At 40.3% G+C, this 18,603-nt stretch overlaps 3 protein-coding genes across 4 annotated transcripts; 2 read left to right on the top strand and 1 right to left on the bottom strand.

The window, feature by feature from the left end:
* The first annotated feature begins 449 nt into the window (after positions 1-449).
* Positions 450-3,630, top strand: LOC121776161 (ACT domain-containing protein ACR1-like). Of its 2 annotated transcripts, none has more exons than XM_042173304.1 (9): positions 450-564; positions 769-849; positions 1,083-1,162; positions 1,261-1,306; positions 1,796-1,910; positions 2,036-2,103; positions 2,188-2,820; positions 2,919-3,020; positions 3,163-3,630. In XM_042173304.1, exons 3-9 carry the CDS (start codon positions 1,089-1,091, stop codon positions 3,520-3,522), a joined length of 1,398 nt encoding a protein of 465 aa, XP_042029238.1. In that variant the 5' UTR covers positions 450-564; positions 769-849; positions 1,083-1,088; the 3' UTR covers positions 3,523-3,630. The 2 variants fall into 2 exon arrangements, with proteins under 2 accessions (XP_042029238.1, XP_042029237.1); XM_042173303.1 differs by having other exon boundaries at positions 1,069-1,162.
* Positions 3,631-7,156: 3,526 nt separating this feature from the next.
* Positions 7,157-11,339, top strand: LOC121777645. The gene is made up of 3 exons (XM_042174963.1): positions 7,157-7,852; positions 9,007-9,194; positions 10,555-11,339. The coding sequence occupies exons 1-3, from the start codon at positions 7,282-7,284 to the stop codon at positions 11,176-11,178; spliced, it is 1,383 nt and encodes a 460-aa protein (XP_042030897.1). The 5' UTR covers positions 7,157-7,281; the 3' UTR covers positions 11,179-11,339.
* A 1,455-nt stretch (positions 11,340-12,794) lies between these two features.
* Positions 12,795-13,824, bottom strand: LOC121776633 (VQ motif-containing protein 29-like). Its single transcript, XM_042173823.1, has 2 exons — positions 13,500-13,824; positions 12,795-12,808 (listed from the first exon to the last, which is right to left on the bottom strand). The coding sequence occupies exons 1-2, from the start codon at positions 13,822-13,824 to the stop codon at positions 12,795-12,797; spliced, it is 339 nt and encodes a 112-aa protein (XP_042029757.1).
* Positions 13,825-18,603: the final 4,779 nt, after the last annotated feature.

Raw genomic sequence — 18,603 nt, 5'->3', positions numbered from 1 at the left:
TGATGGGTACATACATATTTTTCTATTATTGTCGTTGTCTTCAACAATCATTTGCTTTACCATCAATTCATAGAACCTCCATAGAAAATTATTGAAAAATTATTCAATCAAGGAGCCATAACCAAGGAAAAGAATCAACAATAGACTTTTTCTTTGTTGTATAATAACAATGTATAGACTTATTTTAGTAATTAATTATTTCCTAATCTACCTTTTTGAAGGTGACGTCAATCTTACAAGAGTCTTCTAGAGTTGGACAATTATAGCCTTGCAACCCAAATTCGAGGCGCCGCTTTTGTGGTGGGCAGATCCACGCGCCACGTCATCCACCGTTGCTACGTGGCGCGTTCCAGCTCTGATTCCTCTGTACCCATCTCCACCTTCGTTGACTCTACTAAATTTAACACCCCCTTCTCTTCTACCCTATTTCTCCCTCTCCTAATTTCAAATCACAACCCTCTCTATCTCTCTCCCTCCCTCCCTCACACACACACACACACACACAAAATTAATTGATCCGAAAACTCTTAATAGTTGCAGAGTTTTCACGGCGACGGCCGGCTTGTAAGTCAATTTGTGGTTCATTATTCTTGTTGAGTGAATCACTTCCCTTCCTTTATTTGGATATTACTTGTTTCTCATGCATTGATGATACGGAATCTTGGTGTCAAGATTTCAACAATGTATATCTCATTAGTCAGATTTATCCCTTATTTTCCTTTTCGATAGATTTTGCAATGTGACTCACTTAGTTTCTTTTATTGCAAGAATACCAAGAATTCAGTGCATCCCAAATTTGGTGATCCGGGCTTTGGAATCCTAGTCAAATTGGAATAAAATTTCAAGTTGGTAATTTTCCTTCTTTTTCAAGAAACCTAATATTTTCCATGATAGTTTAACGTGTATATGTTGCTTTCTTGTATAATAGACTTGATTAACAAGGAGCACACCATATCTCCTTTATCTTCACCCACCCACACACATATGTATATATATACATATAACGTTCTTGACATTGAAAGTTGGTGGCTTTGAGAGTTAATTGTGAATTGGAATTAATTGGTGCAGTTTCATTAGTGCAGCATCGAATGATGGATGTCACATACACGCCCTACATTGATCCAGACTTTGAATTTCTTTTAGAAAGAATCCATCCTCCAAGGTTGGTTTGTGTAGGATTTAGTATTACATAATTAAATTTTTTTAATATGCTTCATTAGTTTGCTCTAACTTCGTCTGATTATGTATTGGGGTTTTCAGGGTTTCTGTTGACAATGACATCTATCCAGATTGCAGTCTCATCATGGTTAGTAAATGTAGTTTTAGAATAGACCTCAACTTCATTACTACTACTATTTGACAAATACTATTAGTTGTATTCTTCTTCACTAATTGTGATTTGGAAAGATGAAATCAAAGAATTGGGTACATCTTAACATTCCCTAATTTGCTGCATATTTTTCAGAAAGTGATCCTTTTGAATTCTTATGCAATTTATGGAACTTAAAATTCTTTCATCTAATCTAGATGAAGTTATGGAGATGTGTTTGCATTTTGTTTCATACTTGTATTGTGTTTAAGAATACAATATCCTAGTACTGCCTTGAGCCAATAGTTATGATACTAAGCAACAAAGTTTGTAGTTTCATTTTCTAAGTTATTTTAATCTGTGGTAAAGATACTGATTCGAAGGAAGAATATTACTCCTCATTTTCAAATCTCACACATTCATATTCATTGTGTTTATTTTTTATGTTAATTAATGATGTAAATTTTTTTTTTTTGGTGAGTGCAGGTTGATAGTGCTAATAAGCACGGGGTGCTGCTGGAGATGGTCCAAGTTCTTACAGATCTTGACCTCCTCATTTCCAAATCTTACATCTCCTCCGATGGTGGTTGGTTGATGGATGGTGAGGTCACCCCAGTATTAACATATTCATTTTCTTAGTATATTTTAGTATATCTTGCAATTCACCAACTCAAATTTGGTGTTTTTTATATTCATTCTAAGCTGTTTTCATTGCATGGATTCCAGTCTTCCACGTCACAGATCAACAAGGCTACAAACTCACTGATCAAAACCTTATCCATCAAATCCAAGAGGTTCCTTTTTTTTACTTCTACCATTCACTATTGTTACAATTTCATTACACAGAGTCATAAACTCAAATTTATTTAATTTTATAGGCCATCTGCACAAGTAGGCTGCCAAACAAGGAGGCCAGGCCTAGAGGCCTGTCGGCAGACCACGTGGCGTTCGAGATGACGGGGCTGGACAGGCCTGGCCTCATGTCAGAGATGTCGGCCATCCTCGCTGAGATGGACTGCCACATCTCTGCCGCCGTGGCATGGACCCACAAGGGCCGGGCGGCATGCATCATCTATGTCGGGGCCGGGGGGATGACCGACCCTGCCCAGGCAGCCCAAGTGCGGTCCCACCTCGAGAATGTGGTGGAGGCGCACCACCACGAGGACGAGAGGCATAGTGTGACTCTGGCTGCCCCTTCCCCCCACACGGAGAGGCGCCTCCACCAGCTGATGGCCGCGGACAGAGACTACGACCAATGCTGCTCGTGCTGCAACGGAAACAGCGAATGGGACGGCATCAATGTGTATGGCGGATGCCGGAAGGAGCAGAGGAAGGGGCAGATTGGGACACACGTGAAGATACAGAGGTGCAAGGAAACCGGATACTCGATTGTTACCGTGAGGAGCAGAGATCGGCCTAAGCTGCTGTTCGACACGGTCTGTGCTCTCACCGACTTGAACTATGTGGTTCACCATGCGGCCATTGGCTCTCAAGGCTCTACTGCATTTCAGGTATACTCATCCAAACTTTTTATTCAGAATCCAATTTATTAGTTTCAAGTATATATCCTCTCCTCTTATATAAGGTATTTATCGAAAAATTATCGTAGGAATATTATGTAACGGACAAGAACGGGACGTTAGAGACCGATAGCGAGAAGCACCGTGTTACCAAATGTTTGATTGCTGCCACAGAAAGGAGAGTATCTCATGTATGTTTTTGTAAATTTGATCAATGTTCATAGTATTACTTTAATTAATTAAACAATTTTGAACTCTGTATTAATCCCTAATTAATAGGTACATCAATTAGTGCAATATGTTACCTAATACCTGCTTGAATGATATATGCAGGGATTGAGTCTAAAAATTTGCACTAAGAACAGGACGGGACTGCTATCGGACGTTACACGTGTTCTTCGGGAGAACGGGCTATCGATAACAGGGGCGGAGATTGGGATTCGTGGCGAAAACGCAGTGGGGACGTTCTACCTGAAAGACGCAACAGGGGAAGATGTGAGTCCGGAAACGATGGAGGTGGTGAGACGAGAAATCGGAGGGCGGACCGTTTTTGAAAACGTATCCCCGGGGACATCTCCGGAGGCTACACCTTCTAGAACAAGCAGCGGAGAGGAAGAGGGAATGAAGTTCTCGCTGCGAGGCTTGATCTGGTCGCAGCTGGAGTGGCTCTCTGGTAACTTCAAACCTACCTAATCTTGGTTATATTTGCAACATATGTAAATGTTAACTTCTTCTTTTATCCAATGTAAATGAATTATCATATGTCAATAGTTGTAAATAAGATCTCTTGCTCTTTCATCACTCCTTTTGTTGGTTATATTCTGTTACGTTCAGTGTCTCACATCGGTTGTGAGATCAATTGACGTGGAGTTCGAAGATTTACTATATAAAATGTTGGTTCCAGTTCAATATACATAACCATGTGCAGTGGTACAATCATACAAATAAAAGACCATTTAATTACAATTGCAAATACATTTACATAGAATGGACATAACTCTAATCAAAATTGGAATCATATCCTCACCCAATCATCCAAGCAATGATCGACGATAATTCAACACAACGGGAAGAGCTGAGGGCGGAGCAGCAGCAGAGTCCGGCAATACGCCTCGAGAAGCCGCCCGTTCGCCGCTAGCTCCGCCACCAATTTCTTTAACAAGCGGAAGGGCCGCACAATCACCGCCCATTGCACCACCGGCCGGATGGCGAGGAGGAACCCTCTCCGCCGGTTCCCCAACCGTACCGAGCCCCCCTTCCACCTCCGCCGTCGCCTCCGCAACCGGCACCAACAAAGTTCCACGGCGGAGCTGGGTGGTGCGGTGGTGGTGAAGCCTCTTCTTAGCATAGTATGGTTGCACAGATATTGTTCTTATATTGAAACTTAGCATAATGTGTGGTTTATATAGAGTTAGTTTGAGTTTAAAGTTGGGTTAAATTATTTCTTGTACATGATTAGATTCTATAAAGGTTTATTTAGTAGCAATTCTCTTTTTAATTTTGAAAGTCCGTTTAGAGTTTATATAGAGTGTGATCAATAGTGCAGTGTGGTAATCATGAAGGTCATTATGGTGATAGCACTTTTTAATTGTTGTGCTTATTTTATTAATACTTAAGCTAAATAAAGTATCATTTCAACAAAAAAGTAAAGGGTATAGCATATTTTCATAATCTTTAAAAGTCCATAGTGTCATGATTACGTGATATGGGCTTCTCATAAAAAGAATTATGAGTCTAATTTTAAATTTAATAATCAAGTTGGTTGGTGCAGTAGAATTAGTTAAATTTAAATACTTGAATGGAGATTAAAATGTAGGTCAAAGCCTATAAGACTACATCCTAAACAATTTTTCTTCATTTTCCAATTTAGTTTTTTTGGAATAAGAATATTTAAGTTATCTTGGACTAAAAAGAGATAAAAGTGGCGTTTAGTTCTCAAGATAAAATAATATCAAAATATAATTTTAGATTGAGTTGGGATTATTTTAGTTCTAGGGGTTAGCTATGACTAATTATCCTATTATTATTCATCTAAAATTGAATTATGGGATTGAATCTCATGAACCAAACACACTACATATTTAATCCCGGGATACAATCTTGCAAACCGACACCAAAATAGAGTACTTTTTATTCTTATCACCTTTTCTTGAAATACCGCTCAAAACTTTTAACACCAATAAACATTCTCTTACACTCTATAACAAACTAACAAAAAAAAATCTCCTTAAAAATACCGGAGTTCTCTTTATCAAATCTTATTCAGAACAAGTCTAAAACCCTAGCTACATTAGTGTCGCTTCTTGAGTCATCTGCAACGCTGTCTCTTATCCGTCTCTTAACCGTCTCTTAAATTACTATTCATGGGTCTCACTGCACTTTTTTACTCCATCTCTTAACTAAGGGATGGAACTTGCAACCCTCCATCTCTTATCCGTCCCTTAACCGTATCTTAAATTACTATTCATTCAATTTAATTTTTTATTTTTATTTCCAACCAAATTCAATTAATAAAAACACACTTCATTAAATAAAATAAAATTACAACATAAAATAAAAATACAACTTAAAATTCAAAAAAATACAAAAACACATAATTAAAATCATAAAAAATAAAAATTACATAATTTAAAATACAATTTTATAGAAAATAAAAAAAACTACTCCGTCGGCGAATCATCCCCCGAAGGCGGTGGAGGTGCACTGAAGCCACCTGGAGGCGGAATACCAAGTTGTCTTGCCATAAACTCAATTCCGGCAAGATAGGCTTGGTATTGGGGAGGCGTCATGCGGGAAGTGTCCGCCATTGTGGCGGTCTTGTACATGGGCATTAGGGAGTTCGAGGGTGCCCCCTAGCCTCAGCCCGAGCCCGAGTCCGCCTGGCTTGATTCGGCTCGGCCCCTCCTCCCTCTAGCCGCCTTCGCCGCATTTCTCCCTTGCGGCCGACGGCGCCCACGGGAGGATCCCCCGGCATCGTCTGCCGTGCCCTCAACCTCCTGCGAGGCAAACTCTTGTGCGGCGCTGCCCGAACCGCCCTCACTAGACGAGTATTGGCCACCCGCCGTGTACTTCGTGGGCTTCGAGGTCGAGCCCGAGCTGGACCGGACACCGCCGGCCCACCTTTCTTCGTCTTTGACGACCTCTCAAACATCGACATGTTTGAATTGTTTGGCGGTGTCGTCGAAGTACACTCGCAAAGCCGACCTCAGAATGTCGGCTCCCGTGGCTCCGCTTTGGTAATGAGCCGCTTCACTATTGTAGATGGCGCATAATTTTTTGACCTCTTTATCGACTCGGTCAAAGTGAGCGCAAAACATCTTAAATGTGCGGCGGCGGGACCCCTTCGGCTTAATCTCGTGGTAGGCCTCAGTGACCTTTTCCCAGAAGAACTTCCGGGATTGTTGATTCCCGAAGATGGGATCGTACAAGACGCTGATCCAGGCATTGTACACAGCCAGCGTTTCCTTGGGGCTGTACGGATGCCGGCCTAGATCCTCCTCCTCCTCGTCCGCCTCCGCCTCCACCCTGGAGCATCCACCGCCTCGGCCTCCTTCCGGAGTGGGTTCAACCGAATAATCCTCCCGAATCTGAGATAATCCCTGTGAATACCTCGGGGTGGAGGGACGGGCGTATGCATCCACATCAAAATGGGGTGGTTGGTACCCCCGGCGTCGACGAACCGGAACCACCACCCAGGACATTGTACATGCCCCCGCAGTCGCCGAACGCGTTGATGTCAAACCCGCCGGAGCCGCCACCGCCAGAGTTTCCGTCGCCGGACATTTTGTGATGAGAGGTTAGATGAAAATTGGAGAGGAAATGGAGATGATTTGGGAAGAATAGATGTGTATTTGTGTGTGAAATGAGGAAGAATTAAGAGTATTTATAGAGTAAAAAAATAAAAAATAATTAAAAAAAAGGAAAAACTGTCGAAAAAACGGTAATTTTACCCGTTTTTCAATTTTTTTATTTTTTTATTTTTTTAAAATTCGAATTTAAAATAAATGATTTATTGCGTCAGCGTGACGATGCCCACTCGCGGGCCGGCGAGTGGGCGTCACGCATGGCGCCGGAGCGCGCAACGTTGCGCGGGCGCGTGGCGAGACGGCTCGCCATCTGTCTCGGCGAGCTGGGGACGAGACGGGACGCTGCAACGCGCTCGTCGCCGTCTCATCCCGGCGTGACGGCTTACGAGCCACCCGCGTGACTCGTTGCGGGTGGCCTAACATGGTGCTGCGGCGGATGGAGAAATACTCCATTATCTTGGTTTGAATGTAAAAAGCTGATATCTGAGGGGTCTAATAGCAAAATAGGCAAAAATGAATATGCTCTTGTGCTGAAAACAACAGACCAACCTCTTCAGTAGAATCCACTTCTCAATCCCCCAATCCCCAATTGTACGGAACACAGATCGCCGGCAACCGGCCCGATTTACTTTCCTTTATTCACATAATGTCATGGCTGGCCCGATCCATCGCAAACTCTCTCAACTTCGACGACCACGGTGGTGACGGTGACGGTGACGATGCTGCGCAGCCCGAAGCTAAGCTACCCGATAACTCTGGATCCGACGACGACGAGGTGTCCTCGCCTACGACGCCGTCTCGCGGCGTCAAAGAGGATCTCTCGGAGATCAGTAAAACCCTAACCCGCCAGTTTTGGGGCGTAGCTTCATTCCTGGCCCCTCCTCCGCAAGCTGAGGTGAAGACCGGCGACGATTTGCCGGATTCGGAGCAGGATCCGATGTTGAAGATCCGAGATGAGTTCGCGGAGATTGGGGACAAGTTCAAGAGCGGGATTTCGCGGCTGTCTAACAATATCAATGTCTCTGAAATCACTAAATTGGCTTCGAATTTCCTGCAATTGGATGATGACAGAGAGAAGCAGGATGACATCGATTCCTTGGGGGATGGAGCTGCTGTTGGTGTTACTGAGGAAGTGGTGACTTTCGCGCGTGACGTCGCTATGCATCCGGAGACTTGGATGGATTTCCCATTGCCTCCAGATGATGAAGATGACGACGGTACTTTGAATGGAATTTCTATTATAGATGCAGTTGATGTTTACTTCACAAACAAAGACTCTTTTTGGCCCTCTTCTGCTTTTATGAATGGAATTTCGGTTGCTCATTAGACAATGCTACGAGTGTTTATCTGTGATTGAGAGTTCTTGGTACTTTATTACTGGCTGATTGCTTATCTTAAGTTCTTAACTAAGGAGTGATTGGGGAATTCCTGTGCCAGTATGAATAAGTTGGAAAAGGCGTAACTAATAACTTGGATACTCTATGAAATTTTGGACTACGATGCATTAATTGACAACAATTTATCAAACTTCAAAGCTATTTATGTCTGATTTGAGATTAATGTGAAAATGATATTTAAGGATCTGAACTTTGCTTAGTTGTTGAGTTTTGGCTAGCTCAAACTCAAATAGTTCTGGCCTTGGTAAGCTCAAACTTGACAGTTAGTTATGTTCAACTGGACACTATTCTGAACTTGGTAGTATAACAATGAGATGTGATTTAAATGTAAAAATAATTGCTAAAATCTTGTCCACTATAGTTCCACTAATTAATGTCCTTCATCATCTTAATGAGCTAGTTTAGTTCCCCTTCCTAGGTCTTCTAACAAGATTCTACTATCAATTGGTTGAATGAAAAAGCATGACTATGTAAGACATAGTCTTATCCATAATCAAGATTAGCCAATCTATGGAAGGTTACAGTTAGCCCAAATATCATTGCTCACATTTAATTAGGCTTTGCTTAGACTAAGTGCTGGAAATCAAGCTTTTGGAATACCTGGCTTAATTGCGATCTTTGCTGGACCTTGCAGATTTCTTATTGTGAATAATTTTTCATCTAATTCAATTATTACTTACCTTTGTTACGGAAAAATTATTATAGATTTCTCTACTCTCTAGCAAGGTAGTCACTTGGCATATCAGAATTTGTGAATGAATTTCTTGAAGTATGAAATATTCTAGTTTTTAATTGTTATATAGTGGCATGCTAATGCAATATTAATATAATATTTGGGCCTAAACTATGAAATCCTTGCAGTTTTTTCTTATATGGTGAATTGGTGATTGGTGGCATGAAATTTCAATAATCTTTGGGTAGTTAGATTTGCATGTGAGATTTGTTTGACTCGCTATTTTTCTTTTATCTGCCAGATTTTGATTTGTCGGATGCCCAACAAGAACATGCTTTGGCAGTTGAACGACTTGCCCCAAGATTAGCTGCACTAAGGATTGAGCTCTGCCCTGGATACATGACTGAAAGCTGCTTTTGGAAGATTTACTTTGTGCTTGTTCACCCTAGACTGGATAAGAATGATGCTGTACTTCTGTCAACACCACAGGTTCTTTTTTATCATTACTGCAATCTTCTATCTGACCCTTCATTCTTGTTCTTTATACTTTTAAACATTTCACGTCACGAAACCAAAGAGCAAGTAGTTTATTTTCTATGCATACATGATAAGTTTAGTTAAAATGAAACTGGATGGATAGTTTTGTAAGAAGGAAACTGTCAATTTTTTGCTGATATGTACTTAAGTTAATGTGCTTCTGTTATTACTTTAAAGTTATTGCACTATACACCTGTCACCCATCAAGGTGCAGGCAAAATCCACCCAATAGAGACATTTACAAGTCAGTGGTGCACAAGGAAATACTGTAATGTATTTGTGTGTTATCCATGATAATTGGGCATACTATTATCTTGCAGACTTTTGAGTTGTGAAGTTGACTTGTTTAGTCATGTCCACACATTCCACCATATGGTTGTTTCAGCTCATTCAGTTCACTGCATGCTGAGAAAGAATATTTGGTGGGACAGGGTGGGGGTATACTAGGGCTTGCGCAGCATATGATAATGATAAATAAATGAGTAAAGGTTGAATTTCATCAGAATCTAAGTCCTTGTGCCCTTGGTTATTTTGTAGATCTTACAGCCAAATTTCATTAAGTAGGTAACTGATAGTTTTTCAAACAGCATAAAAACTAAAGATAATGGCAAAAGAGCCTACTTGGTGTATTACCTCTGTTCTTCCTACACTTGGTTGCCACTGGACTAGAATATGTGCATTGCTAATGTTTGTAAACCCAATTAACATGGTTTAGTGATATTGTTTCCCTCCTAATTCAACCTGATTTTGTAGTTTACTCATTTTATATTACTCGTTTCTAGCTCTTTGTTTTCCTACATCCAGCTTCTGCTCGTTTCTAGCTCTTTGTTTTCAACTTCTTGTGATTATAACTTATTCTCAGCCTCATATTGGTTAGTTATGTACATATGCTTGGTAGTGCAAATTCAAGATATATACTGTTATTATTCATAATAGTATTATTATTTTTTGACTAATCCACAGATGTCTAAAAGTTTCCTGCAAGGCAAGTTTGAATTTATTAAACTCTAATGTGTGTGTCTCTGCATGATAGAAGTCCATTGATTGAGATCTGTCTCAAATTCTCGATAACCTTCTGTTCTTAATTCTTTTGTTTTCACTGTAACACACCACTTCTGTTTCTGTCACTGAATTAGCTGGACTTGTGTAGTGTATTATAATGTTTAGATACATGCATAGAGTTGGACTAAAACAGGTTTTTGAAGTTATTGGAATGTATATGACCCTGTTACCAAATGCATTACCCTGCTGTACTTATAAATTCACTGTCTAAGCTTCAAATATATCCAACTCCATTACCACCACCATGCAGATTCTGGAAGCCAGGGCCCTATTGACACATGAATTGAAGAAGCGAAATTCAACTAATACTGAAAACTTGCCTGGGAAAATTTCCTTGAAGCCAGAGGAGACTGATTCTTCTCACCATGAAGAGCCCCTTTTGGCGCCATTGCCTGAAACTTTATCTGAAAAGGCATCTATAGTGAACACGGGGACTTCAACAGCTCTAGATGCTAAAACAGTTGCATCCTCAGCTGACAAGACTCAAATCCAAATTGTTGACAAGACTGTCACTGAAGAAAAGCATGACGAACAAGGTAAAGATCAGCATTCGGGATCTAGCTCTTTGGATGTCTCCGGAGACAAGGATGAAGATGATGCAGATGACTGGTTAAAGGAAGAAACAGAAACTGGTGATACTGTGGGAAAGACTATTCCCATCGAGAATGATGACGACGTATCATTTAGTGATCTTGAAGATGACGATGCAGATGTCCCTACAAGTTACAGAAAGTCAAATGGCAGTTCTGATAAAGATTCAAGAGATTGGGTTCAGTTGGGAAAGAGCTCGTCCAAGGATGTTGATGCAAAGCACAACGACAAGGACAAGGAATCGAATGACTGGCTCGATGTTGATGACATTATTGTCTCTTGATTGATCATGTAATCCTGTATTATTGTGCTGTGAATAGATTCATCGTCATGTTTTCATGCATTAAGGTTTTATAACGATAATGCTTTGTACATGAGGCTTCTAAGTGAAGCTTGGCTTCTCCACCAAATTATTTCTCTTAACGGAAAAATGCTTTATACTAATTTGTACTTCGCCGTTATGTTTGCATTCATAGGTTTTGTTGTTGATATTGGGACTAAACTAGGGTGCAGTTGATTGTCATTTTCTTCCTTAACGAAAAAGGGTCCTGCAAAATATTTTTAGATGATCACAGGAAAGGTTACAATAGTTCATAGGTGGAGCAATAGGCATTCAAATTATGAAGGTTGATCAAATTTTTGATCAATCTCATTAGATTTGAAAATGAAGTACTAAAAGTGTAGTTCTTAGAGCATTAGCAGTGGTGCGGATGTCCCTGTGGACATCCCAAAAACACATCATGCCACGTCATACGGACATCCCACTGCGGATGCCACGTCATACGGATATCCCACTGCACAGTGGCGGACATCCCGACGGACTTCCCATAATAAAAAAAATTAATGCAATAATCGGGACGTCCGCGCGGACGTCTGTGGGAGTCAACGTAATGGCAGACGTCGCGACGGATATCCGCGGAACGCCGCGGAACTCCGGTGTCCGCAGCGGATGTCCGTATCCGTGCCTCCCTTGCACAATGACGGACGTCCCGCGTGGACTTCCGGCATGCCGGTCGGAATTCTGCCGGGACGGGCGCCATTGCTGATGCTCTTAAGTGGCATATCAGCTTGAGATAGGAGAGCGAGACTAGCCTAGTCTCAACAATATGTCTATGCTCTCTACTAGGCTTTTTGATTTGGAGTGTGAAGGTAAGACACACAATGTTGAGTCCCATTTTCGTGAAAAAAAAAACTAGAGGCCTTGAAATTCACCTCCACCCCAATCACCCTGCAATACTGATTTAGGAGAATAGGGGGTTTTCAACCATGGTTTTGAAATGTTTAAAAACAATGTAGACACCACTTTTGAGTTTAGAAAAAGGTCTCATAATAAGAAAAACCATTTCTGGATATAGATGGGTCCCATGAGGCATTGTGAATTAGTTCGAGACTCGAGAGGGCGATAGTAAGAAGTGCTAAGTGTAAGGCAGTCTGTGAGCTTTTGAGACACAACATGGAGTCATGGATTATAACTGGATGTGAAGACGAGGCTTCTCTTTTAAATTGAGAAGGATATGGTTGTAGCTATGACTGTAGTTTCAATGTGACAATATGTCCGGACAACTGAATTTCACTTATAAGTACTTAGTAAGGAGAGGATTTTGAGAGTGAGAAAAGAAAAAAAAATTGTAACAATACAGTTGTGTAACATTACTATATTTAATATTTTTAGTAACGCAAAATTAATCAAAATAAATCCAGATCGAAAGGGGATAATATAGGGATTTGGATCCCCTGCTGTGCTGTGCACACAGGGGGTAATAAAAAATATTTTTTTTTATTATTAAAAAATTGTTTTGTGAGTATGCACAGCAGTGCTGTGCACCGCAGGGGATCCACCCCCATAATATAGTTGCACAAAAGTATTATGCATGCAATCTAATCAAGCTCTGTTTGGTATCATGGAACTGGGTCTGCAGAATAGGAATTGAAGCTTTCAATCTAATCAAACTCCGTTAGGTATCACAAAATTTTTGGATTTGGAATTGAATTGCAATTCTAATTCCTCCCAATTTCACAATTTGAATTACATACCAAAAGTAGATAATTAGAATTCTGAATAGTTATAAAATTAGGCATCATCACATATTACACACAAATACACACACTACACAAAAATTGCACTTCACACACACTACACACTACAAGCACACACAAACTACAAGCACACACTTCACCTTCACACCCACACACTACACACAAACACACACACTATACACTGCATGCATATGTGACACACACACACGCATACATTACACACAAATGAATGCACACATTTGAATTATAATTCAATTCTTTTGTTTAGGAATTAAAATATAGTAATTCATTTATTTCAAATTCAATTCTATAGAATATTAATTCTAATCCAATTCCAATTTCAATTTCAATTCTTGTACCAAACTTACTCTCATTCTTAAACCAAATCCAAATTAAAATGAAAGGAAGTACACATGAAAAACATGGACGCTTTCAAATCATGCATCCTCGTAAGTTATAATTAGACAGTACAAAAACAATTTATTCATATAGTATTAAAAAAATATAAAGAAGTGTTTTCTCTAATGAGAAAAGAGTTCCATCCAAGGCCCGAAGGGGATGACAAACTCAACCCCGGGGCCGTTAAGCCGCCATCAAACATAAGCGGCGGCGGCGGCGCCACCTTCTGGAACTCCGGCGCCGCCGTGAGACTCTGAACAACATCCCTGAAATCGACGGGCTCCACCTTGTAGATTTTGGGAGGGGTTGCCGGCATCGGCGCAATAGGCTTTTTCTTGATCGCCGGAAGTCTGCGAACGGAATGGAGAGCGGAAAGATACGGCGGCGGCGGCTGGGTGTTCCTTTCTTTGCGAGAAGTGAAGTGAGTTGAAGTGTTAGATGAATTGGAATAAGAAGATGGAGATGAAGTTAGAGAGTATGAATATGTATCCATTTATGGAAAATTGGAAATGTGTATTTTAAGGTAAGTTTCTGTTTCGGATATAGTAAAATCAATGTGAAAAGCAGTAGAGTTGCGGAGGTGTATATATAGTGAAATAATGCCAACATAAAAAATTGAGGAATTGTGATTCCAAATAGGAGGGAAAATTGAAATAGACCTACAATAAATTGAGAATGCAAATGTAAATTTGGTTTGTGGTGAGTGTCGGCGTTACATCACGGGTGGTCAAGTTTGACCAAATTAAAAAAATGGCCTCCATTATTGTAGCATTGATTCTTGAAATGTTGTAAACACGGTGCATTTATTTCAGAATTTGCAAATGTGAATAACGAGTGTAATGGTTGAGTTTTTCTGGACATGCCGCCGGGGCCTTTCTATTTGTTTGATGAAAAAAGATTTGTTTTTTAGGTCATAATAAAAATGGTTTGAGTCAACGGAAAATGTTGGCCAAAAACAATTCAACTCGATTATAATATAAATATTTGTTATTATGGGTTTCAATTAAGTTTCATCTTTTATGTGATTGATCTCTTCTCTCAATGCTAATATAATAAATCAACATATAATACTACCAAATTAGTGCCAAATATTATTTAAAAACCTGAAAAGTTCAACTCCAAACATCGATCGATCTTGAACTAAACATTTAAACTGTTGCTTGGTAAACATGTTACTTCGATTCTCTTATCAATTTATCATGATAATTTTGGTGACATTTTGTGAGCATTATAATACTATTGTTTATGAATATTTTTTTGGGTGGCGGCGCTGCCAGGACCTCCTACGATTTGGCCGAGTAGCCTCCTCAAACTAATTCAGTATTAACTTTGTCAATAAACAATAATTAAGGTCGTAATTAAGAGGCTAAACCGGTTTTAGAATTGATATATGTTTACGTAAGCATTTTTAATTTCTAGTTTAAGATCCGATATTTCATGAAGAGAGTTGTTGATACTTGATAGCTTGATGAGCCTTTGACCCAATGAACAAATTAACGTGTCAAAAATCCTTTGGACGTGTAAATTGCTGGTAGAATAATGATCGTTATTTAATCAAAATTTTGTAGGGCATCTTTAAATCTGGACCTGTAGCTAAAAACTTCTAATTTGATTGTTCTATTATTGATGGTCCCTCTATGGTTGGTTGGTTGCTTCAAGTGTGAACCAGCCATATTATGTAAGCACCCACGTAATGTATACATATGTTGCGTGAGCGCCCGCAGGGGTGTAGCACAGTTGGCAACGGAGGGGCAGATCTTGCTGCAATGTCGCGTGGGCTTCTTGGATATCAGTACAATTTATAAGTACTCCCTCTAAATAGAATGGCCCGGGCGGCTTGTCCAGAAAAACACACCTAATTTATTCCATCTCTTAATTTATACGCCGACCCATTAAATACTATCCCGTCTAATTTTTCTATTTTAGAAAGTAGACCTAGAATCCACTAATACTATTTCTATTACTTTTTCTCTTCATTTCTCTTACTTTACCAATTGTGTATTAAAACCCCGTATCATTTCAAATATTTTTATTTTTCAAAGATGGATGCAGTATTAAACATTTGTTTTACGGCACGAGATTTTATATAGTGTTGTTTTAAGAGTTAATGAATAGAGAATAAAGTAAAAGGGATGAAAATACTTGAGATGGTGATATTTTCATTTTTAATGGAACAACTAAAAAATAAAAATATTTCATTTTTAATGGAACCGATAATAAAAGTATTTTTATCTACTCAACTTCAGACATGAATGATATTTTCGGTCATCTCTAAATCCAATTTTTTTCACTATAAGTATTATCACAAGCTAAGTAGGAGTAATAATTATTAGAAATGAACTATCGGGGTATTCAAATTAATCCGTAAATTTAGATTTAAATAGGCATCCCTATTTAATTTGTTGAATGAAAATTTTGCAGTGCGCATATTTCCTAATACAAATATATAAAAATTGACTAAAAATAAATGGATGAGAATTGCAACATAACCGATTTATAACGAGTAGTCTAGAAGCATTCCCTGCCGCAAGAATTCAAATCATGACATTGTAACCAAGTTCAGATTGAATTTGTGAGTCAGAAACTAATTCAACAATTTCTTGTGAGATACTTATGTCGTTAAATTACTTATTTCTTTATGACCACCAGTTTTTTATTTTTACTTTTCAATCTTGTGTTTATTTTCTTGTTTGTTTAGAGCATCCACAACCGTGCTCTTGCCAGCGGCACGGTTATGGGCCCGGGCGGTACTATTCATGCCTGCTCTCTGGCAAGAGCACAACACCCACAACTGTGCTCTTCCGCAAGGACGAGCACAATTAATATAAAATTCAATTACACAAAAACATTTTCATAATACTAAAATTCATTAAAAAAACCACAATAAAAATAACAAATTACAAATAAAATAAAAAGACATAATTAAAATCCTAAAAATTAAAAATTACATAATTAAAATACTAAAAATTAAAAATTACATAATTAAACTCCTAAAAATTAAAAATTACATAATTATTGGCTAATATAACCCGAGGAAGACTACGCATCCGGCGGCACCAACCCCAATTGTTTTTGGAGACCCAATATCATGGACTCGTGCGTTTGAAGTTGCGTGGGGGTCATAGTTGACCTATCGGCCATATTGAGTTGGGCCAAAAGGGCCCACAACGAGTTGTTCGGGGGTGGAGGTGGAACATAGGGTGCGGGTTCGGGAGCAGGGGCAAATGGAGTCGCGGCGCGACGTCGTTCGGCCGCCGCCTTCTTCCTACCTTGCGGTCGGCGTCGGGAACCGCTTGGTTGGGCATCGGGGCTACCCAAGTTAGCTTCGGCGAGTTGGCTAGCCACTTCTTCGCCGGCGTCGGATAGGGATGCCGACCGTGAGCGTTTGGAGGAGCCGCTAGAGGAGGATGTTATGCCTCCCTTATACTTCGGGTGCGTCCACGTCTCCCGCCAAACGTTAAGATATTTGAACGACTTACCGTTCATGGATTGGTAGGTGCTCAGCGAGGCGGTGATGATGTCGACCTCGCTTCGGCCGCTCCCGGCATTCCGGGACTCCTGGATGAAATAGCCGTTGAACTTGCCAATTTCTTCGTTGGCTCGGCCGATGCAGTTGCGCACCATACTCTCGTTGCGCTCGATCGTTCCCGGCGGCCGGTGTGCATTGTACCGGCTAGAGACGCGCCACCAAAAGTGATCGCCGGATTGGTTCGTTCCAACCACCGCATCTTCGGAGATTTCCAAGTACGCCTTGAACAATCTTTCCATCTCCGCCGGTGAGTACGGTGTGCGGACACCGGCGCGAGATGGAGGATTCGGCATTTGGGAAGGGGCGCGAGGCCTAGGCTCCGGTGTCCACCCGTAGCGCCCATCGGAGGCACCTTGATCGTCGATTGGGTATGGCCGGTAGCCACTCGGAACGCCCGAATCTTGGGTGAGAGGAGGGGCCGAATATTCCGTTTCCGGACTATGAAACGGTTGCGAACCGAACCATTCGGGGTTCCAACCGTGAGAGCCGCTTGGGTTGTCGTCGTTACCGGACATAGTGGTGTTGTAGGGTGTGAGAGGAAGATGAAAATGGATATGAGAGATTGATGATGAGAATTGTGTAGTGAAAGTGTGAATTTTTTGGAGTGAAATTGGGGGTATTTATAGATGAAAGTGTGTATTTTTGGGGTAAAAAAAATAAAAAAAAAATTAAAAAGTGGGGAAAAACGGTTATAAACGGATATAATTTTTTGGGGAAGTGAAATTTTTTTTTTTATTTTTATCGATTTTTTTTAATAAAAATCCGATTTTTTTAAAAAAAAAAATAAAAAAATGTTTGAAACCAACGGCTATGCCGTTGGCGAATGGGAGACCGCCACGTGTGCGTCCGCTGGCACGGACGTGCTCGATACATCGAGCAGCGCCGTGCCAGCGGCGCGGTTGCAGCGGTGGCGGTCCTTCGCCTTGCCGCTGGCACGGACGGCGGTGGCGCCAACCGCCACCGCTGCGGATGCTCTTACGTTCGTTGTCAATTTTTTGTAGTACAATAATGAAGTTCCTGCAAAATTTGTTGCTTTAATTTCAATAGTTGCACACAGCACACCTGCGGTTTTATTGTGACCCGGAAGATCTTATTTGACATTAACATTAGAGATATCAGCATGGGCGGATCCAGCTTGCAAGGTACTGGGGCAATTGCCCCTCCTCACCCCTACCTCACTCTTATACATTTACATATAAATTTCCAATTATATATTCTAATTATACTAATTGCTCCTTCTTAAATACATAAATTTTTTCTATATACAAAATTTTGCCCCTTCTCAAATGAAATCTTAGCTACGCCCCTGGATATCAGTGCAGTTCATAAACTATAGAAAAAAATAATGATATCAATTAATAAGGAACAAATAAAAAAGAAATTTGTGTCAATTAATAGGAGATAAAAGGAGTATATGTTAGATGTGTCATGTCTACCTTACCTAAAGCTAGAAAGAGCCTATTGTGTCCATGTGTACTTGCCCCCCATTTTTGCTTGGGGCGGCAGGGTGACATGGCAGCATATGGGGTTGGATTTATTTAGCTTAGAATTGTTTTTATTTACTACTATTTTTGTGATATACGTGTGACCATCCCTCCATAGTTACCTATGATGGAGGTGGTTTACGAGTTCTCATTTGACTCTTGATATATGTTTTGCACTGGTCTTTAGAAATGTAAAGAAGAATCGGAGATCATTGAACATCTATTCTTTGGATGTGGGCCTTCTAGCTGCCTATGTAAC

The sequence above is a fragment of the Salvia splendens genome, chromosome 18, assembly GCF_004379255.2.
Source record: "Salvia splendens isolate huo1 chromosome 18, SspV2, whole genome shotgun sequence".
Lineage (NCBI taxonomy): Eukaryota > Viridiplantae > Streptophyta > Magnoliopsida > Lamiales > Lamiaceae > Salvia > Salvia splendens.
This window is presented reverse-complemented; position numbering and strand designations above follow the sequence as displayed.

Coding starts and splice junctions, on each gene's coding strand:
- LOC121776161 (XM_042173304.1), top strand. CDS start 1,089: ATGATGGATGTCACATACACGCCCTACATTGATCCAGACTTTGAATTT. Junction 1,163..1,260: donor GAAAGAATCCATCCTCCAAG/GTTGGTTTGTGT, acceptor TGGGGTTTTCAG/GGTTTCTGTTGACAATGACA. Junction 1,307..1,795: donor CAGATTGCAGTCTCATCATG/GTTAGTAAATGT, acceptor TGGTGAGTGCAG/GTTGATAGTGCTAATAAGCA.
- LOC121777645 (XM_042174963.1), top strand. CDS start 7,282: ATGTCATGGCTGGCCCGATCCATCGCAAACTCTCTCAACTTCGACGAC. Junction 7,853..9,006: donor AGATGATGAAGATGACGACG/GTACTTTGAATG, acceptor TTTATCTGCCAG/ATTTTGATTTGTCGGATGCC. Junction 9,195..10,554: donor TACTTCTGTCAACACCACAG/GTTCTTTTTTAT, acceptor ACCACCATGCAG/ATTCTGGAAGCCAGGGCCCT.
- LOC121776633 (XM_042173823.1), bottom strand. CDS start 13,824: ATGGATACATATTCATACTCTCTAACTTCATCTCCATCTTCTTATTCC.